Source organism: Toxorhynchites rutilus, chromosome 1 (assembly GCF_029784135.1).
Source record: "Toxorhynchites rutilus septentrionalis strain SRP chromosome 1, ASM2978413v1, whole genome shotgun sequence".
In the NCBI taxonomy this organism is placed as follows: domain Eukaryota; kingdom Metazoa; phylum Arthropoda; class Insecta; order Diptera; family Culicidae; genus Toxorhynchites; species Toxorhynchites rutilus.
In genome coordinates, this window is record NC_073744.1 from 10,160,631 (window position 1) to 10,184,231 (window position 23,601).

The following is a 23,601-nucleotide window of genomic DNA, read 5'->3' on the forward strand; positions in this document are numbered from 1 at the left end:
CATTAAACTGACGTTATGGCGAAGCAGGTGTTAAGGTTGTGTGCCAAAAAAATTATTTGGGGAATATCAAGCATCTTGAATGTCTTACTGGAATGTTATAAGTTATTTGGATTCGCGTGCTAGTCGCAAAACTGCCTTCAACTAGGATTGCATTTGCGCTAATATTGATCATAATGAAGCATTGCTACTATTTTCGAAGTTGTTATTAACGAAAAGAGTTTATTTCGCTTGTTTAGTCACCAAGAAAGTAAATGTCGTTCTGGAATTTTGTATGTGATTAGGTTTCGCTTGCCAGTGGCAAAACTTCCTCCACTAAGGGTGACAGCTGCGCTTCTCTCAAGCATGAGAAAGTAATGCAACTTTTCTCAAGGCCAGTAATATCAACAGAAGCGTTTCTTTTGAGAATAGCGCAAAATGATGAGAAGTGTTTATATTTCTGGTAGTTTCAAGCCACCAATGTATGGCTCTGTATGCATGCTATGGCGAACGCTTATTTGGCGCTTGGTTTACGTTGTACAAACGATGCCTAGAGGTGCGATTCCTTTGAGGCAATACTAAATAACATGTAGCATGATATTTGATACTTGCAACGGTTGTCATTGTTGAAAAATTGTTGTTGTTTCCATGCGGTGCCAAAGATATATTGATGTAGTTATAAGATGTGGAATAATGGTGCTGGTTAGAGATGGGCGAGCGCTCACGAGCCGCTCATTTAAGCCGGTTCGTCAGGAAGAGCGTACGACCCACGGTTCATTAAAAATGAGCCGCGGCTCTCGAATGAACGGCTCTCAAATGAACGGCTCTTAAATGAGCCGTGGGTCTTTTGTGAACCGTGGGACTTTTGTGAGCCGTGGGTCTTTTGTGAACCGTGGGTCTTTTGTGAACCGTGGTTCACTTAAGAGCCGTTCATTCGAGAACCACGGTTCAAAAAAGAACCGCGGTTCATAAAAGAACCGTGTTTCTTTTAAGAGCCGGCTTTTTGGTGATGAACCGTGGATCGTATGCTCGTTCTGACGAACCGTGGCCTGCGGCAGTGCGGAAGAAATATATGTTTCCCATGCTGCTTTTAATAGGTTTTATTTGGCTGTTTGTATGTTTGTAAATGTTGGCGGATTACATATTTTCTTGAAACCCCATAAATATGGGTATCAAATGAAAGGGCTTGATTAGTAGAACACAGTTATTTATGAAAAATGGAAATCCAAAATGGCCGCCATCACAAAATAGCGAAATATGTATTTTTTCGAAACCCCATCAATATGGGTATCAAATGAAAGGGCTTGACTAGTAGAACACAGTTATTTTGGAAAAATGGAAATCCAAAATGGCCGCCATCACAAAATAGCGAAATATGCATTTTTTTCGAAACCCCATCAATATGGGAATCTAATGAAAGGACTTGACTAGTAGGATACAGTTATTTATGTAAAATGGAAATCCAAGATGGCGGCAGTTACAAAATGGCAGACTACAAATTATGTCAAAACCCCATCAATATGGGTATCAAATGAAAGGACTTGACTAGTAGAACACAGTTATTTATGAGAAATGTAAATTCAAAATGGCCGCCATCACAAAATAGCGAAATATGTATTTTTTTCAAAACCCCATCATGGATATCAAATGAAAGGGCTTGACTAGTAGAACACAGTTATTTATGAAAAATGGAAATCTTTTTCTCGTTCATACAAAATACTTATAGGCATAAAATTCAGTAGAAATCAAGTGTAATTAATAATTATTAATACAAATTACAACATTAATATTTCTACTAAAATATTTGTCATTCTTATAACAGGTTTGTTCATGTAACATTCTACCCTAAGGGGTCAATATCGATCTCTTCTAGATTAACCCTTTCACCTACAAAATCGAATTTTACTCGTGGTGTACTTGCATATCATAGGGCGCTAGTACGCTCAGAAAAGTAGTGAAATTATTCGATGTGGACCAATCGAATTGTTTGCATTTGGTCCATTATTTTGGAAATTCAATCATAGGCCAAGGGGTTAATGAAGGAAGAGGTTACTTGTCTAATAATTTCTTAGCTTTCAGTACATTATTTGTTTGTTTTTATGTTGAATCACAATGAAACCGTTTAACTTAAGTTTGTTCTACTTATTTTTCAATAATATGTTTGCTACAAGAGCTCATTTGTTACAACGTCTTTGTTAGCCAGCTAACGACCAGCTGTTCGAAAAATCTAACAGCAACATTGATAATTTTTCATGTCTTTGGAAAGCAATCATATTATAAAGTTTTTGCACCAAATGATAGCTTAATTTCTTAGCTACCAAATACCATCAATTTAATTTCGAATAACTTTATTGGGCAATAAATTCGATTTCAAGCAATGAAGTACGGAAGAAGTTTCAATTGCAATAAAAGAAACCTAATAAAATGCAAAAATACCACAGCACTTCTTCGATGAAAAAAACATACATTGTGATGTAGGACAAAACCATTCGATTAAACCTCCTATAGAAAAAATTGGTGGAAAAATAAAATGTTCGATAGATCAAATAATGACATTTTGTTTCTGTTGACTAATAACCAAAAAATCTGCGACCGCAGCGCATTCAAGATTATTTACTTCGAAAGATTTTTTCATTTATTTTTGCATTTCCTATTGTGAATATTTATATGCATCGATAAATTTTTAAACTATTGATGAAAAGTTGGAAAGTTTCTATAAAAATGTCGGGAATGTATAGCGTTATAGTCAGGAATTAGTGTTTCGAGTAGTTAAATAACATGATGTAGAAATTTTCATTCAATTGTTAAGATTTTTAAATTGCCTTCGTTCCTGATGATCTAACAGAAATTACACTATCGAGTTTGGAACCCGAATTAAAGGTCGCCACCAGACGCCGACACTGTACCACTGTCATCACGAATGTGATCAACGAGAGTGTAAACAGAAATGAATAAATGAACCTAACGATTGATTCTCATTCTAACAATCCTCTTCAAGTACAGGGTGAAAGAGATGGGAGTAGTTACGCTGTGGATTTTGCCTTCGGGATACATTAACGTGTGAAAGTATGTAGGAATGAGATGCAAATCAAGCATTGAGCGTGTTCCTTCAACAATTAAATCTCCCGACTGATGATTCGTCATGTTCATGTTCGTCATGATGATCAGTTCCCGTGATTATAAAAAAGCTGTGTAATGAATTGATTTCGGAGCTGGTAAAACGATTTGCAGGTCTTGAGTCAGACGAATTGGTAGCCCAATCAATACTGCTAGGTCCGCGCTTCAAGCGGCAAGGTTTTAGGGATAATATAATGTACAACAATGCATACCAGTCGTTGATAAGGACGCTAAAAATTACATCCATAGAATACACGCCTGCAGAACCAGCACCGATCGTTGGTGATGAAGCGCGGTCATCTGTATGGGAGGAGTTTGATGCATTGGTTGGCAATCTTCAAGCTCCACATGATCCAGAAGCTGCTGCAATTGCTGAGTTAGATAAATATTTAGTGGAGCCATATTTGCTGAGAACAAGCGACCCTTTGCTTTGGTGGGAGGAAAGGAAATCTATCTATCCGCGGCTCTACGAAATTGCTTTGAAAATATTATGTATTCCGGCGACTTCAGTACCATGTGAGCGAATTTTTTCGAAAGCAGGACAAGTTTGTAGTGAAAGACGTAGTAGACTTACGTCAGGAAAAATTGAAAAAATAATGTTCATAGATCAAAATGTTTAATGAAGATTTTTTTAATAGAAATATATATGAGAAAACCTTCTGTGAAATATTATTTGTTTTATTCTCTGCACTAATTATTGTTTTAAGCTTAATTTTTTACGTCCCATACCCGAATAAACTGCTTCTTGAAAAGAGCCGCCGAGCCGCTCAAATGAGCCGGCTCTTTTCATTGAGCGCACGGCTCTGAGCCGCTCACTGAAATGAACCGTTTTGCCCATCTCTAGTGCTGGTGCAACATGTATATAATCGACTGTAGCCGAGTCTATGTAAATTGCGAAAAAGGCCACCGGTATAGCGTTCGAGGTAAATTTCCAATGCATTGACATGAAATAAATTGCGACATACGATCAGCTAGTGTATTGTTTTGCGAGGGCAAGAATGAATCATCAATCAATTATCGTCAACTGATTCTACAATGAAAAAACCATTCCAGAGATTATTCTACTAAGCAGTTGTTTCTAAAATTTCACAGCATTATAGAATAATATCCGAAGGTAAAAACAAGCGACTTATAAAAAATAACAGCGTAGTTCTATGTCACAATGCGGTCGTATCTTGGACACAACCTCCTATAATTTTTTCAGCTAAATTTTTTTTATTGAAAAAGTCGCTTGGGGGCAAGTTGGCGAACTGCAACATTATGTTAATTTTTGGTTTTTTATTGCAGATGGTTAGAACTTATAAGCAAAAAGTCACAGGAGGGTTGTGTCCGAGACACGACCGCATAATTGACGTAGGATTCCGTTAGGTTATCTGTTGATTTTGGATAATTACATCGTTAAACTCTTTGATAATGATTAGGTGGATCTGAAAAAGGCCTTTTTGTTTGGTTGTTGGGTATTGTTTGTTCATTCCACTAGTGTTTAACGGGTGATGATAACAGAAGGATGATAAACAGTCGTTGGATGGTGCGTATCAGATAAAGGATACCGAAAAGGAACGAGTTATGATGAGAATCGCCCTCTATGATCCTAGACGAGATGCCTCTTGTGATATGTATTGATGAAATAAAGAAAACAAATTCACCAATGTAATATAAGATAATTATTAATACCGAACACAATTATCAATTTTTCTTATCAGTAAAAACATGTTACTTTAATATAGCGAAAATATATTTGAAATGGGAAAGGTAAATTTCTTTTATAATTTTTACTTTCTGATTGTTTATTCAACCCAATGCGAATTTGAATTGGACTAACAATACCTAATACTATATGTACACCTAATACTATATGTACTATATGTAGTGAGACTCTATGTTGTACGGGAAAGGGTTAACACAACGGCTATCGTATACAATTTTACACCTACCCTTGTGCTAATTTTTTCACAATACACGATCGAACATTAAAGTTCCAAATTTAAATTTTATTTGCTAGAATTATTCGTATCACTCTTCTTATTTGCAATATAAAAATGCCCCCGACTTTCATGTATTTGCAGTGCCGATTTCCATCAGGCAGCTTGGTTTTGATGTCTCTGTTTGGGAACACAACTCGGCGGGAGCAAAAGCTCCCCCTACTTTCATGTATTTGCAATGCTGATTTCCACTAGGCAACTTGGTTTTGATGTCTCTGTTAGGGAACCGCCGCATGTGTCGTCAATTTCGACCAATCAGAAGTGGGTATTTCCGTTAGGATAGGGGTTGAGATTTTTCAATTGTTTGATAGTTAGTTTAATGATATATATTATTTTATTCAATATAAAAAATTGTTATGGAGTGCCGAAATCGATTGACGCAAAAATTTCATCAATCCGTCATGAAATGACTGAGCAATAAGCGTTTGAAATTGGACAATTTTCACGATGTGCTCGATTCTCGATTTTCAATTTGTACCCCAATATGTTCCCGAAAGACGTAATCCTACGTCAAAAATAGACCAATATTGGTCGGACACCAGTTTGGAGAATGTAATGAAAGCTCTGGAAGAAGGTTTGTCTGTTCTGGGTGCTTCAAAACAGTTCGGTGTGCCAGAACCAACTTTGAGACGCTGTCGACGAAAATATCCAGACATGGAGGTTAGATCTCAATTCAGCATTTGCGTTTCCATGTTCTTTATGCAAGACATATTAAATCTGTATCAATTTCAGGATAAGTCGTCCAATAAAGGCCGCTTTAAAGCCACATTCCGGTCCAGCTTCGAAGAATTGCCTATTCGTTTGCGGTTAAAAATGGCATAGAGCACCCTTTCGAAGGAACATGCGCTGGACGGACATGGGTTGAAATGTTTATGAAGGTTCATAAGCTATCTTTGAGAAAGCCAGAAAATAGCTCAGCGGCTCGATTAATGGCGTTCAATAAAGAAAATTGTGACTTATTTTTTTCGAACTTTGGGAGATATACGAGCTCAGTATCGTTTTCCTGCGTGTGACATTTACAGTGATGATGAAAATGGTATTTCCACTGTTCCAACCAAGGCGCTTGTATAAATGTATAACAGGTGAAGCAACATCATCACTTCAATAAGAAGGGGATTACGGTTTGTGGAGCGGGGGTTGTTTGTTTTGTTATTGCTAGGATACGCCATTATTGCATTTTCACATGCGAGAGTAGTGGATGAACTGGATGAGAATGAAATTCTACAAAATCATCGCTTCTTTTTCACATAAATTCGAGAAAGCCGAACATAGTAGGCATCGTTTGAATAAGCGTCGTGGCAGTTTGTAGAGAGCCGCCGGCAGCTGTTTGTAAACAATACCGACAGCATTTCCAATATGGCTGAAAGTGCATTTCATATGATTGTTTCACCTGGTACATATAGAGGCGCCTTGGTTCCAACCAAGGATAAATAAATAATTGTTATTATATTTTGTTGATTTTTAGGTGACCAAACCATATTCGCCATCTTGACTCCACACGGAGGCAAGATGGCGAATTCGATGCTTTTTACGCAATGCTTTTGGGTGGAAAAGTTTTTTAGTTTTTACTGCCCATCCAATAGATAATATGATAGAAAACACTTCAGGCTATATGAATCAGCATCAACATTAAAAAAAAATAATTCCAGCATCCAGGGCTCGCCAAAGCTTAACGTCGCCAACTTGCCTCCCTCTCCCCTATATATATTTATATCAGCAATTGTTCATCGGAACACATCGTTCATACATTTCACTTCAGTATTGAATTATTTTTTTTCGTTTCCCGCGATGCCGGAGCAGAATATTTTCGAATGATATAAACTAATCGGAGATGTTTTCAGTTATCCCATGCATTCGCTTCTTGGATCGGGAACGGAAACGACACTGCTTCGATATAACCTCTCCATACATTTGTTTATCGGTTTTGCTTTTTTTGACGTAGGACTACGTCTTTCATTTCTATACCGGGGTGTAAAATCAAAGTTTCGGAAACGAAAGCGTTACGCCGGAGACCGAGATTTTGAGCGTTAATAGCTCCTAAACAACTGAACGAAATGGTATGATAAACACTTCATTTGAAAGATAAAACGTTCACGCGTTCTATACTTGTTACTTTTTAATCCAAAAACTTGTTTCAATAGTCTTAAAATTGCTTTCAAAACAGGCTATTGAAATCACCAATCGGTATATAAGCGAGCGCCGTTCGGAAATCCACTCAGTTACCGATGCTTGAGTACGCCTCTCCTGTTTGGAAGAGTTGTGCTAAATCACACATGAAAAAGCTCCAGATCATTCAAAACCGGTTCTTAAAGCTAATCCTAAACCTCCCGTGGCACACTAGAACTACCGAGGTACACCGGCTAGCGGGATTTGACCCAATCGAATCTAGAATAAATAATTTTGAACGAAGGCACATAGAAAGATGTCAACAATCAGAATGGCAAACGATTGCAGAACTCTACCCCTAGAATAATAAATTTTTTGTATAGTAGTTTAAGCTTGTAGGTTAGGTTAGAATATCAAATTGAAACTCAAACATACATCCATAGATGTCAAGCAGCTATAAAATCCCAATGAGTAAAATCAAATCCAATTCCACATAGAATAAATAATTTAACAAAAGCATGAAAAGCAAAATACTGCGGAATCACTTAAATTGCAAAAACCTATTGTAAAACAAAAATTGGTAAATAAAAATGAATTTAATGAAAAAAAAATGAAATCCACTCAGTTCAAATTGAACAGCGATTGGAGCATGTTGTCGCTGTTGTGGTGAAGCTCTTCGTTTATCATGAAAGCGCGGATGAACGGTGTCAATCCATCAAGAGGAGAGTGATGCCACAAACGGTTCCCGGGAAGACATCGCTACACACACATACACGCGTTTGGATGCCATTCAGCATCGAGAAAGTTCCGGAAAGATCTAATCATTTCTGGAAAATAATCTACCAGTTCCTCTGGGAATTTAAAAATACATTCATGTGAAAGAGTTTATTTTAATGTTTTCTAACCATATAACACAGCGATCAAATACATTTGATTTTGTAATTTTTCAACCAAGTGTAATTAGCAGGAAAGCTTCTGAAGATTATTCTTCCCCATCAGTAGTAGGATATTTCCGTATCCAATATTGTATGCGCCCTCAATCGATTATTGCTCAGTCGCCGAAAGTTCCGAGCTCAGAGAGTTCATTCCCCTCTAGTTTGCCTTCCAAATTGCCATCGTAAACCACACCTTCTCTCGATTCAATCACACACAAAAAGCATACTTAAGCGATATTCTGGTGGTGAGACACATCCATTTTTCGTGAGGACATCGACAAGACAACATCGTTGCCTAACGTGCTGGAGGAGGTGGACGGCGAAGGATCGACACATACACGCGCAGAATTCTTTCCGTTTGGATGCCATTCAGCATCGAGAAAGTTCCGGAAAGATCTAATCATTGCTGGAAAATAATCTGCCAGTTCCTCTGGGAATTTAAAAATACATTCACGTGAAAGAGTTTATTTGAATGTTTTCTATCCATGTAACACTGTGACCAAATATGTTTCAATCAAGTGCTATTAACAGGTGGTTATCGAATTAGCATTAACCACTGGTGGGCTTCCAGTATCGAGGAAAATGTGGAAATATCTAATCGTTGCTGGAAAATAATCTGCCAGTTCCCCTTGGAATTGAAAATTACATTCAAGCGAAAGAGTTTATTTTAGTGTTTTCTATCCATAAAATATCCATATAATACATTTGGGTTTGTGATTTGTCAATCAAGTACAGTTAGCAGGAAAGCTTCTGAAGATTATTCTTCAGAACAAGGTTTTTCGTATCCTATATTGGATGCATAAAACCTTGTGCCTCCAACGTAACGCTCTCATTTTCGAAGTCCCCTAAATATTCATTTATTCATTCATTCAGAATGGATTTAGATTCAACTTCAAACAAATGATCTCTAAATCAACGATAGTCCTACGTCACCCTTGCGGTTATACCATAGATATAACCCACTTTCTGTTTGTATAATACAGGTGAGATAATTTTCCTGTTTTTAATTTTGAAATAATTAAGTAAACTTTAAACATTGCGAAACATATTTTGGTAAAGTTCTTGATAATAAAAATGTTTGAATTCACATGGATTCGATCGATGGTTTATTACTATATTCTGCTTTTCTTCTATGCCTACCTCTACTTGCAATCAATGCAAGAGGGAGACTACCTTCTTATTCTACGTACTTCGAAACGATGATCATTACCAGTGTTGCCACACGTACAGATTTATCTGGAAAGGTATAGATTTTTTCGTTATTTTCGGTACAGATTCTGTACGGTACAGGGTACAGATTTTCGCCAAAAAGTACAGATTGGTAGGGTAACACAGGGTGAGTTGGACCACCCCTTTATCTCCAAAAGTACGGCTCAACTTGGATTTTTCATAATGTCGCCTTCTTTTATTGTTGAACCGTATGTAACCAACGAAAACTTTGGTAAAATTCGACAGGTAGAAGGAAACGGTAGCATCAACACAACAAGCAGTTTTCCGGTCGTGGTTTCAAGGTTTTTCCCACTGATTAAACAAACTTTTCGTGTATTGTGCAGTAAAGTTCTGTTCGCCTACAGAAGAGGAACAATTTGATGCAGCTAAACTGAAGCTGAGCGAAATTTGTTATATCTTGTTGCACCTATCTTGATTGTCTTGTTCCAACTTTCTGACGTGGACAGATGCAACTGTCAAAGCAACGCGAATTCGGTTTTTTTCGCAGCAAAAGCTCTTTCGCAAGAGATCCCGCGCTTCGTTCTAATTGGTTGGCGAAAAAAGTTCGCAAACATTCGCGTGTCTTTCTCTCGCGTTTTTTACGACCACTTCACAAATCGAATGTTTTCCTGTACATACCTTTTCAAAAATTAGTTTTATGGATACAGTTTGAGTTATAACCAAAGCTTCAAAGCTGAAATACACAAATTGAGTTTTTTATAAAAATTGTTTGACGAATGAGAGTCATCCATAACATTTTTTGGCATTTAAGCCCACCTTAATGGAACACTTCTTAAAGTTCCGTTTTTGTGAATGAACTGGGGCGATATTCACTCAACCAACGGTTTAGCAAGCCAATTATCATTTATAAATTCATAAAATTTAGTTCGCTGTTGCGCAATATATTCTTTGTTCACATTTAACGAAATGAACTTCAAAATCTCAAGGAAAGTTTCAAGAAACGCGCTATATGACAATATCAATTGAAATAAACATTGAATAATCTATCAAACATTGTTTAAAATTAAGTTATGATTTTTTGTTTCCAACAAAATGATCGTGAAGACATTTGAAGACATTGTTTCGTACCATGTGAAGACATCTGAAAAAATCACCTGGCATCCCACTGACAACGTCTGAACCCAGCTTAACCCTTTCCCGTACAACATCGAGTCTCACTCGTGGGTACTTGAATAAAATAAGGCGCTGGAACGTTCAGCAGGCTAGTGGAATCACTTGATGTGTGACGTATTAAATAATACGGGAAGGGGTTAAGGTAGAGGTAAAGGCTGAGTGGAAAAAAAGAATTACAACTTTTACACAGTTAATTTCTATTTACATTGTTGAAATACAAGGGAACCGTTCTCAATAACATTAGCGAGCTCAAGGTGGATTACAATGGATTGCAGAACTCAGCTTTTTATTGGTACACTGTCCTGTTCGTAAATCCCACTTTCCGCGTCAAAGAGCATCTGGTTGACGGATTGCTGAACCAAAAACCTCGTTCGCGGTGGAAGTCTGCGTAGCCTAATTGCTATGTGTTCGCCATACGAAGAATGTTCGTCTTTGATGTCCGCTCTTGCAAAGGCGAGTCCACTGGATGAACCAGGAGTAGCTCTGAGTGCAAGTCTTGAGGATTTGGGCCGCAGTGACTTTGAAGATTGAAACCTTTTGGTTTTGGTCACATTTGAAGAAGTTTTAAACCGTGTTGATGCCGGCCCCACTCGAGAACCTCTGGATCGAATATGAACTCGACTATCTTTTTGTCCTTCCTGGTCCTCCGAATCCTAGAAGAAAAAAAGCTATTATAATTTGTTTTACTTTGTTGTACAATATCATAACTTTATGTTTTATTGCTCAATTATTATTATTACTTCACTACAATAGAGGAAACGCAGTGGTTCAAGGCTCCTACAGAAGATTATTATTATTTACTAGCTGACCCGACGAACTTCGTCCCGCCCAAAATAGATTTTTTGATTTGAATACTTTCAAACATTCACGTTTTCTTACTAAGTGAACGTTAGTGAGTCCAATCACTGAACTCTTCATTGATTGACTACCCTTTGACCTTTTACAATTTACTTTCACTATAAATTGTCTAGTACTTCTACAGAAATTCGTCCTTATAATATCAAATTATTTTCAGACACAATTCTCGTTCAAGATTCTTCAAGCATTTGGAAATAACATGTTTCTCCGTTGCATGGAATACATGTTTGATACGGAGAATATTACAAATAAAGACAGCTCAAATCGGACCATTCCTTCCTCGGGTTTAGGGCACACCAACACATCTGGCATTCAATTTTTGTTTATATAGATAGAAGATATAGGAATGCGTTATTCCGTCTGAAAATCCTTTTCCACATTCGAACAAAAATCAATTTCCTTAGCGCCAACATCAAATGGAGTAACAACGCTTAGCTAATTGTAGAAGATTTGGAAATTCAATTTTCCGAATTTTCTCTCCGCTATATTGATCTACGGGAAGAGACGAATACAACGAAATATAGATGACTTAAATTGAACCATTCCTTCCTCGGGTTTTGCACTTACCAACACATTTGGCCTTCCATTTTTATTTATAAACTAGCTGACCCGGCAAACTTCGTCCCGCCAAAAATTAGGTTTTTGTTAACAATACCTACAAACATTCACGATTTCTTACTATGAGCAAGTTCATGAGTCCAATCGCAGAACTGTTCATTGATTGATTTTCTATTCGTCTCCATTGAATTTACTTTTTACTATAAAATTCCTAGTATTTCTAACAAAACTCATCATTATCATATCAGATTATTTTCAGACACAACTTTCGTTCAAGATTTTTCAACCACTTGTAAATAACATGTTTCTCCGTTACATGGAATAAATGTTTTATACAGAAAAGATGATAGAATAAAACAGCCCTAAATCGGACAATTACTTCCTCGAGTTCTGCTCTTATCAACACATCTGGCGATCCTTTTTTTTTGTATAGATAGAAGAATATATAGGAGTGCGTTTCATCACATTAAAATCCTTTTCCATTTTCGAACAAAGATCAATTTCGCTAGCGCAAACATCAAATGGACTAACAGCACTTGTTAGTTATGCAGAAATTTGTGTTTCATTTGTATGGCAGCCCCCCCTTAATGAGGGAGATGGAGAGTCTAACTACCATAGGAACATTTATTGCACCCTAAAACCTCAATATGCCTAATTTGGTTCCATTTGCTTGACTAATTCCCGAGTAATGTAGAAATTTGTGTTTAATTTGTATGTCAGCTCCCCCTTAGAGAGGGGGGGTGGAGAGTCTAACCACAATAGAAACATTTATTGCACCCTAAAACCTCAATATGCCTAATTTGGTTCCATTTACTTGATTAATTCCCGAGTAATGTAGAAATTTGTGTTTAATTTGTATGGCAGCTTGTTGTTTGTATGTTGATTATTGGTGTTACATAAAGTGACCAGATGGTCAGAGGTCTAACGCGGGACACAAAAAAACAAAACGTTATGTATATACGTTATGTGAACATAAACCATAGTTTAGCGATTCTAAACTGATCAGTATTATTTTTTTTTCTCAGTGTCCGCGCTCAATTGTGATTTTTCGGTGGTTTAGATTTTGTTTACGCCCGAAAATCACTCGCTCAATCAGAGCATTTACGCCGGGCAAGCACGATTCAAATTCTACAATTTTCTTCGAATTATCGAATGGAATGCTCGAAAATTCCAATTCATTTTTAATCGATTTTAATGTTAACGTATGCATTCAAAAAAAAATTACTTATTTCGGATGGCGATGAAAGATAATTTATAGGAACAAGTTTTCTTTAAATCTTACGTTTATTAAGTCTTCAAGGATGTTGATTCGCAACAGCAGCAGCACTGTCAAGCAACTTGATGATTTTTCCATACTGCAAGCTCCACCCCACATCTGAGCAGCAGGCAATCACCCAGAAGGAGTAGCTTGAGGTTCTGTTAAAAACTTCTTTTCGTACTCATAATGAAAGACGAGACGTACTTGATGCTTGAATATATCATTCACATCAAGTTCTCGAAGAAGGTCCTTCTCTGACAGACGTGAAGGGAATGCCCAAGCCGCTCTTTCCGGATCTTTCGAGTTATATGGTGCACGGGGAGATATATTGTACGAAGTGCTTGCCGGAGTTGGGAAGGTGATGTGGTCTTTATGCCGAACCTGGGATCAGCCCATTATGCCAAAAGATCACTGGAGGATGGATCGGTTGGGGATAAACATTGTCGCGAAGACCACCAACCTTCCCAACATTTCCCAGCTTGGCCTGATAGAAAACTTTTGGGCGAAAGGCCAAAATAGAGAGACAGACGACCACCAAAGCCACGAAAAGGTAAAATAACACGCCGATATACATATTTTCATCGGCCATGGTTCAGGTTTCGGCCAACTTCCGTAAGACCGCCCAGCGTTTGATTTACGATACTTCATCGAACAACTCTGCCTTTTCCTATCGAGTATACACTAGTTCTTCCGGCTTATTGAAAACGTTAAGCCCTGACCGAGCTAAGGGACCAAAGATGAACTTTTCGTCTGATTCACGATGGTCCCTGCGGATCAATAGGGGACTTTCATAAAAATCATTTTTCAATTTTGTTGCTGTCGCTTCCAGTTGACACTCTCTAAACAAAAAGCCCAATGTCGGTGCGATGAAACCAGCTCAACGTATTAATCTTTGAATGCATTAGAAGCGCTCTAGAACAGTCTGCCAAATAAAAGTTTTTTTGAGGTTTATCCATTTAAGAAAATCAACATGATCAAATTGTGATATTGAAATATATTGATATCGCGGGACATTTTCGTTTCTTTTGCCAAATGCGGGACGTTTCGCGGGACGGAATCTTACGCGGGACATTTCGTTGAAATGCGGGACTGTCCCGCATAACGCGGGACGTCTGGTCAGTTTAGTGTTACAGAAACCCAAATTTTCAAGAATTATTTTTTTCTGTCCTTCCGTTTTCCGGAAAATGACAAAAAACCGAAAAATCGCCAAACAAAAACATTGGCTAAAACCTACATTTATGATCCTGTAGGAGGTTCAATCCAATGGTTTCTTTTCTACATCACAATGTGTGTTCTATTATCAAAGTTATACTGTAAGAAAGTTTACATATTTTTTATTAGGTTATGTGAGGTTATGTACTTTTCGCACATCCGCTTTAATCCGAATTTATTGTCCAATAAAAAATGCAATGCGATTCATGTCGAATTTATATGGATACAATCTGCAGGCAACGAACGAACCTCTAAAACATGATATTTTTTTGAATTTTACTATTTTAAAAAAAATCGGTAAACGTTTTGAGCCGCATTTTGTTTTTCAAATGGCCGCCATTTAGTCAAAAAACATGTCTTAGTCTGGTCCGCGGTTCATGCGATAGCGGCATCTCTACTGATTCAGAATCTGTCCGATTTTTTTTTGTTTCAGTTAACCAGAAGATCTGGAATCGTGTACGCCATGGCACAACTTTTTTTTTTGAACCCTCCCACTTCATCAGTTCTTAACAATTCTAGTTCTGAATATTTTTCTCCGTTCAAATTTTGTTTTATTGTTAAAAGATAGATGAACAAATAATGATATAATGGATAGTAAAAACATTCTTTGTTTTATTTTTACGGAGCTCAAAAAACGTCTGAAATTCGTGTCTCTACACTAGAATACCCCCTTAAATTTTACGAAAATACTTGCCTGCAAAATAATAAGCAAACACGATAATATGATTTGTCACATACGACATGTTTATCTGTCAAAAGCCAACGCTACTATTTCGAACGAACAAAATTTTTTCAATGTTTCTGACTACTAAAATTCTTACATTGTTACGAATAATACAAACCTTGAAATCAAAACTCATAAATAAAAAAGCTAAAAGTCTGGCAGCACATTTGTGAACAGCGGCATGTAGCAATAGACTTGTGAACAGCGGCACATATTAATACGTTCGTAAACAAAAATATTGAACTCAAAATTATTCGGCGTTCGACAACAAAATTGCCTCGAAAATGTGATGCCCTCCGACGATTCTAACTGGCAGAAACATACCGAAAGCGGATGGTATAAGCAGTGAATCAGAAATTATCCAAATACTTCGATGTCGTTTGACATTTTGACCCGTTGTTGTGGTGCATTTTGGACACGCACAAGGGCATCTTACCTTGCTCATTCAAAAATGGTGAAATATGAATGCATTCAGAATTCTCGTTATTTCTGTTGGTTTGTCTATTTGTAATCGTTCTAGCTCATTTCATTACAAAGAAAACAAATGTGGTTACATTGTGGATGTGAAGAATCGTTGAAATATTGTTGAAAAATGTGAAATAAAAAGACGCGTTTCATCCTGTTTTGCTTAACATAGGCGTCTTGCACTATCCTCCCCTGCGGACTTTGTCAGGGAAAATCTCCCCGATGCCGTTTGCGTTAGTATTAAATAACATAAATCCATATTCGGGGTTAATTGAAAAGGGATCGAAGAGAAAGAATATCGAAAGAAGAGGACTCGAAAACGCATTTAAAGTATGTTACCAACACTACAAGTTGGTAAATGATTGTGATCCTTTTTTGATTTTGTTTATTTTGTCAATCACCACTCACGAATGAATCTACAATCATTGAAACTACAAATTGTACTCAAATAAAAAAATACGTTCACCCCACTACCAATGTATCCGAAATTAAGAACAAAAATAAAAACTAACCTCGACATCATCCTTTATTCTTCCCGGTTCATTCTTGTAAGCCAGAAACATCATCGGTTGGAAAGCAAACCATTTGCTTTCATATGGTTCGTCCGTGCCACTTCCAGTTTGTCTGCCCTCCGCTTCTTTTTTCCGTTCCCTCATGAAATGACTTTGTAAATTTTTTATTTTCCTTTCAATCTCTGGTTTGTCTACACCAAATAACACTGCGAGTTCAATTAAATTATCGTGTCTCCGGTATTTGTTTTTGTAGTGCTCATTACTGCTGTCCCACAATACTGGACGAGCACGGTACATGTCGATTAAACTCAACGTTTCTTCGTCCGTCCACACCATTGCACAGGTAAGCTAACTTTAAAACTCTGACTAGAAGCCGAGCGGCACACACATCACATCTATGTGTTTCGTTTCATTTCGGTTCGGTCGTTTTCCCATTTGTTCGGCTTTGCCGCGCGGCTCGGGCCAAATGATGCCGATCGCCATAATGTGGAAGCAGGGTTGCCAATGACATTTTTCCGAAAACTAGAAGATTAATCAAAAAAAAAAATTTCTTTTAAGAAGATCGGTCCTGATTTATCTAAAGTAATTTTTTACCCATTCCACTGTCTGCGAACTAGAATTTCCTTAGAAGCTTCGTGTAGTGGAGTAGAACCCCGATCATCCGCGGAATAGTTTGGCTAGCTCACGGATCGCGGATAACGCAATAAAGAACTAAAATGAGTTCCAAACACGAAAAAGATATTTCAGCAAAAGTGCATGAGCCTCGCTCACTGACAAATTCCGGGACTGTCTATGGATTTACTATGGTACTCACTGTCGCGCATAATCCGCACCGCGGAACATTCGCTCGCGGATAATCGGGGTACCACTGTATTGATATGTAGTTCGTATAATGGCGAAATAAACCATTTAATTATTCAATTTTTCATTTTACAGACATGAACAGGCCTAACATCCCAGCAAACATTAAATCGTATAATTTTGCACGTGCCAAGTCTTACAAGAAATCCGAATAAATCATAATCGCATATAATATCAATCAAAGTATGTATCGTGTATATTTGAAATCGCATAAAATGTAAAAACTCGATTTTATATACCATTATCAAATTAAGTCGTAATTCGGTGTAATAAACATCAATTTTATGATGCGTATATTACGCTGATGCAGTTTGTGTGTCGTATAAGCGTATAATTTAAATCGATTCAGTACTTTAGTAAATCGTGTTGCATGCTGAAGAAAATCATGAAACAGTAAATCATATTAAATCCTAATAAAGAACAAATTACATCATATTGAAATGTCAATGAAATGCTGATGCACGCGGAAGTTTTAACCGCTGTTGAATTAAATTTCAGATAGCCGCGCGAGATAGCTGGTGGATGATAATCCAGACGACCGGAGTTCGAACCCACATCGGAGCAGTTTTCACCAAACATCAATCTGTGTCATTTTGAACATTCATATTCCACGCCCAACATAAGTCAATCAATCAATTAGTATTTCTACGAACATAAATACTCATATATAAAAATGGCGATTCGTGAGGTTATAATAAACATTTAACGAAAATATTTTGCACCATTTGTTTTGTTTCTATGTCTGTAATAAATCGTATATGAATACGGCAAAAATCGTATTTGGTGCTTCTATAATCGCTATTATAGCCGGTCAAAGTTGCATATTCATCCAAACAAATTCGGTAAGCATTTGCCATGTATGTATATGGCCTCCACTTTTGCATGCATATGCCAGTTAGGCGCATTATATGCCAACCAAATTTTAGGGCATATGATGTTATATATACGCTTGTTATGCGATTTAATGTTTGCTGGGATATTTGCCTTAATTATCAAAAAATTATTTTAAAATAATTCCACCAACTGTATAACTAAGTATTCAACCTAGAGCAATTAAAACCTAAGTGGTGAGGACTCAATCCACTTCATTTTCAAGCAAATTCATGCATGTCTTCAAGCGATTTCTTGCAATAAATTCTCAGACTACCAGAGATGCCAGATTTACGACTATGTTTGTAAATTTACAGACATGTCTGCAAAACACTTTTTATTTTTGTTGTAGACTTTATGGATATAACAACGTTTCACAGGTTTTTGAAAACTAAGAGGCTCTATTCATCACAACAGAGATATTTGACTCACCATATGACATTTTTCCATAGTTTTAATACAGAAAAGTTATTGTATTTAGTTTATATCAATACGCATGACGTTAGACCAGCGATACTCAACCTGCGGCCCGGCAGACTTTTTGATTGGCCCATCTGGTGTGTATGAAGTTTGGAACTCATACACATAAGTACTTTTGCCCTGACATCATTGCAGACGAAAGAGAGGATACGATTATTCACAATGAATGAAAAATTGCATTCTCTGCAGGTAGGGAAAAATCTTGAACAAAAATTGTCTCTGATAATTATTTTCTGTTCTGGATAAGATTGTTTTGCTGAAATGTAAGGAGATTTATAGAAAAATAGTTAAGTTAGGGTCAGGACTATGTCTTCTAAGTATTTAAACAACATCGAATAAAAATTTTCATTCTATTGTCAACAACTTACATTTGCTTTCGGGTCTGCTTATGACGAAATATGGGTTACTGTTCTATATTGTTACCACAGACATGATTCATGGCCATGTGGTGATCCAAAACTTGTATAGCCTTGCATGGCGAATGGAAAATATATACTGCATTTTCTTATAAATTTCACCAACGACAAGACCGCAAGTCTTGGTGGATGTCCAATATATCAACGAAGAAATACTGATTTTTATAAAAATTAACAACGCGTATGTATGTGTAGATCGTTGAAACATTTAAACACACTTACAACACATACGTTATTTTTTATTTTACATCTAACATATTCGCTAGAAATATTTTCTATGGCAGAACAACGTTTCCCGGGTATATATACAGCCATTCCATGCAAAACCGATATAGTGGTTCTCAGATTTTCGTCAAAAGTAGTAATTTTGTTCTTTATCGCAAAACATTAGACCCGTATTTTTTTATTTTTTCATTAGGGTGCCCATTTCCATTTCAGGGTGGTCCGAAAAATCAATTTTTCCACTTTTTCCCAAAAATGACAAATGAAAATCAATAACTTTTGAATCACTGAACCGATTTAGATGATCGACATATAAGATTGAAACTAATGACCTAGCCTTTTGTTAAAAAATATTGAACTTGTGAAAAAAATAATTATATTTTTTTTATAAATTATTATATTATATTATTGGTTGTAGTCGTTTTTTACTTTTTTATGACTTTGGACTAGAGGGCGCTATATTTTTTATATTTTTTCTTAAAAGCTGAGAATTTTTTACATTACATATCTCGATATCAGAGATGCTATTTTTTCGTTTTTGAAATATGATTTTTCAAATTGAAGTTAATTAGCTAGTCTTTTATCAAACTTGCAAGAAATTTAAATTTTGGTTTCGGCACCAGCGGCGCTATAATTTTCTATTTATTTTTTTTGAAAACTGAGGATTTTTTACACATTTACATTTCTTACTCAGAATCAGATGTGTTCTTTTTTTCTTTTTTGAGTTATAATTTTAACCGAGATAATCGATTTATCAAATTAAAGCTAGAATTTTTAGGAAAAATGATGCACTTGCGAAAAAAATTAATTATGTTTTCGTGATTAATAATTGTATCGGTTTTTTTTTATAGTTTACATGGTTTAGGGACCAAGGGCGCTATATTTTTTAAATCAGAGGTGTGTTCTTTTTCGTTTTTGAGTTATGATTTTTCAAAGTTAACATGTTTTTAAGCTTCGTTCGATCATCCTATGCGATAAGACTATTTATATGCGTATAGAATTCCCCTTTTTGCAAGTGTGAAATTATTGACTTCATTTAACTATGTCGATTATCGGAATCGGTTCAGTAGATCAGAAGTCATGAATTTTTGAAAAACATAATTTTTGGAAAAAAGGAGAAAAATGATTTATTTCGGTTAAATTTGAAAAATCATAATTTAAAAACGAAGAACATATTTTGGATGTTATATAAAAATCCTCAGCTTTCGAGAAAAAATATATAAAAAAATATTGCGCCTTTGGACAATGAAAAAACAATTATATAAAAAACAAATACGATCAATAATTAAGGAAACAAAATTATTTTTTCTTGCAAGTATAGTATTTTTTTTAAAAAGAATAGCTAACTAGCCAATTTGATATGTCGATCATCTGAATCGGTTTAGTAGTTCGAAAGATATGAGTTTTTGAAAAAAGGGGAAAAACTAGATTTTTTGAACCACCCTAAAATGGAATGGGATCTAACATTTTGCGATAAGGAAGAAAACTACTCATTTACACGAAAATCTGAGAATGGAATATATATAACACTAAAAAAATATAGTTTGGTGTTAATTTCCCCGGCAACTAAAAAGCTGATTATTAGAAACTAATTGATGTTAACTTTTCATTACCTTGTAAATTCAAGATACAATACCAACAGAGGGTATTGAAAAAAAATAAATTTATTCAGAAATCATATATTTATGTTGTTTTTTAAGCGTACATACGTTACCTAGTCGTATAATTATTGTTATTGGTGGAATACGACCATAAATATATATATATATATATATATATATATATATATATATATATATATATATATATATATATATATATATATATATATATATATATATATATATATATATATATATATACATATATATATATATATATATTAACGACGAAACTGCAAACCCAACTTGGAAACAAACGCCAACCGCCCCAAGCGTGTATCTCGCTTCATCAGCAGCATCAAACCTCCCACGAATAAACATCCCGTCAGCAACGCGGCCAGGCAGCCAGCCAGCCGTTCAACTATCAACGAATAACGCACAATCAGATATTCCGCCAACAAGGTGTCATATTTCGCCAGCTACCCAACTATCGATGGAATGCGCAGCGAGACCGTTGTATGCTTAGTTTAGTAAACAGGATTAGGGAAGTTATAAAAAGGCTTCAACAACTTGAATAAAGAGGATTATAGTAGTAAACGTCGAGGAACGTAGTCGAGTAGTGTTTTTTTAAAAATCCCAAAAGGCCATCGAAGGTCTTGAGTTATATATATATATATATATATATATATATATATATATATATATATATATTTTTTTTTATTCAATTTTCAGTTCGTAATTTCTATCCCATTCGCCGTATTTATCATGATGATGCTAACATTAATAACATTATATACGAACCTCCCACCTTATATATGACGTCTCCCACCGTTTTAGAAACATCTTAACATTATGTTCAATTTTTAGAGTAAAGGCCCATTTATACGTTGCTAGTAGCTGACTGACTGAATGAGCAGCTACTGACCCGGTGAACTCGCTTGACAATTGGTTGACTCGCCTTGTCCGTTCACACGGTGTGAGCTGTTGACACGAAACTAGATACTGCAGCATTGGCTTACCAGGGATGCCAGATGATTTTTCAAATGTCCATCAAATAGTCAGGAACAGCAATCAGGTCCGAATATGACAGATGATTGATCCGAATTCGACTCCTCTATAGGCAGTATTCGTCTCAGGTTTCCAGTAGCACACTGTTGGATTTCATTGGTCCAAAAATACAACGCCGAGATACACTCATGAGGGATGCTATACCTGCAAGAGTGAAATTAAAAAACGACATTGATGTGCCTTGCTTCTGGAATATCGTTCAGATTGTTGTCGTTATTTTTTAGAATCTCGAAAGCATTCATAACTAAGATAATTCCGGAAGTATGTGATGCTATAAATGACAACATTGAAGATTTTTTTAAATTTTATTTAGTTCGCCTTGCCAGCAGCTTCGTGTACCAATTTGTGAAATAAAAATGATGGTAGATTTGCAGGTGGAATAAATACGCGTCAAAAATTTAAATAATGAATGGAAATGTACTTTTTAAAATCGAATATGTATTGTGTTTTTTAGAACAATACTTTCTTTGCAAGTTGTGAGAGAATTTTGAATGAAAGTTGTGCCTGATAATGATTCTATATTAGAGATTCTCAAGAAAACTATCTCAAAAAGAAAGCATGCCCAGCCAGCGTGCATATCAAAATAACAACGATTTCATTTAGAAACTATGAGGGTTTTATTTGTTTTTCCAATAATTTTCAAGTCTATAAATATCTTCGCATATTTTCAAATATTTAAAAAATTGAGACATGTCTTTACATTTGGCATCCCTGATTCGAACGCTAAATTCTGTTTTTGACGTTTTGAGAGATGCGAGTGCGAGTGAATTCAAAAAACTTTGAAGTAGCTCGCACGCCGGATTACACATGACACTAACTGGCATGATGTGTTCACACGGTGTGAGTAGCTGCACTGCAGTAACTGACTAGACCGACTCGTATGCTTACTCGCACCGTCTGAACCCGGCTTAAACCATCTGTCAATTTTTTCACTGTTTACATTTTCTTGCCACAAATCGTTGCCACTTTTTTCTCTCATGTTCCACTTCTCTTCTCTGCTAACACATAAAGCGGACCTTACACGGTCAAATTTATTGACAATATGATGACATTTGAGAGCATAATGACAGCTGAACATGGCCGACAACGCAGAAATCCGGATTTTCTGATTTTCGGGCTTCAATATCGTGACATTTCATATGGATGCATGATGTTGACGTTTTACCTCACGGACTTCCAGACTGAGTTGCCAGATATGCAAGCGCACATTTAATTTTTGTTAGTCTTTTTTGCGATTGCAATTAAAATTCATAAACCACTGAAATTGTAGGAATCGTAAATGGAAGCTTTTGGTTTGGAAAACCGATACTATGAATAGCAAAATACGGTACTTTTCACGATACAAATCAAAACTTCAAAGTAAACTGACAAAGTGATGGTGAGAGAGTGGATGAAACTTAACGTTTTAGGAATTTTTTAACGTTGAACTCGGTCATTCTTTGCGCTAGTGCGCGGGTTGTGTGTTTCTTCACACTCCGCTATAAAATTTGGATAATGAGAAGATCTTGGAAAAGCACAGATGAAAAAACATCATGTGTTAATTCAAGCTACAGTAGAATCCCGATTATCCGCGGAATAGTTGGGCAAACTCACCGCGATTAACGAAAATCGCGGATGACCCATTAAAGGATAAAAAAAATGCAAACACAAAAAGAGATGTTTCAACATAAAAACTATGTTCTATCAATACAGAAATCAATCAATTATCCATCTATAAGGTCGTGTACACCAGTAAATAAATAATGTAAAAGCCATGATCACAACAAAAGAGCATGGGCCTACCACTCACTAACAAATTCCGGAAAGGCCTATTGATTTACTATGGAACTCGCAGTCACGAATAATCCGCAGGGCGGATCACCCGCTCGCGGATAATCGGGGTTCTACTGTCATAGTCTCATTTATGGAATAAAAACATTTGCTTGCAGATAAAATAACCTGCATATATTTTCGCAAACTAAAATAATCTGGCATCTCTGAAACTGAAAGGAACAGTCTGTATTTGTGAAACGAGTATTATGATGTGTTTTTGAGAAG

General features: G+C 36.2%; 1 protein-coding gene across 1 annotated transcript; it reads right to left on the bottom strand.

Annotated features, from left to right (window-relative positions):
* Window positions 1-10,718: 10,718 nt before the first annotated feature.
* LOC129769815 (uncharacterized) lies at window positions 10,719-16,478 on the bottom strand. The gene is made up of 2 exons (XM_055772296.1): window positions 16,047-16,478; window positions 10,719-11,112 (listed from the first exon to the last, which is right to left on the bottom strand). The coding sequence occupies exons 1-2, from the start codon at window positions 16,380-16,382 to the stop codon at window positions 10,738-10,740; spliced, it is 711 nt and encodes a 236-aa protein (XP_055628271.1). The 5' UTR covers window positions 16,383-16,478; the 3' UTR covers window positions 10,719-10,737.
* Window positions 16,479-23,601: the final 7,123 nt, after the last annotated feature.

Excerpts from the sequence above, each read along its gene's own strand:
- LOC129769815 (XM_055772296.1), bottom strand. The coding sequence starts at position 16,382 with ATGGTGTGGACGGACGAAGAAACGTTGAGTTTAATCGACATGTACCGT. Across the intron at positions 11,113-16,046 it reads GAATAAAGGATGATGTCGAG|GATTCGGAGGACCAGGAAGG; the intron begins GTTAGTTTTTAT and ends TTTTTCTTCTAG.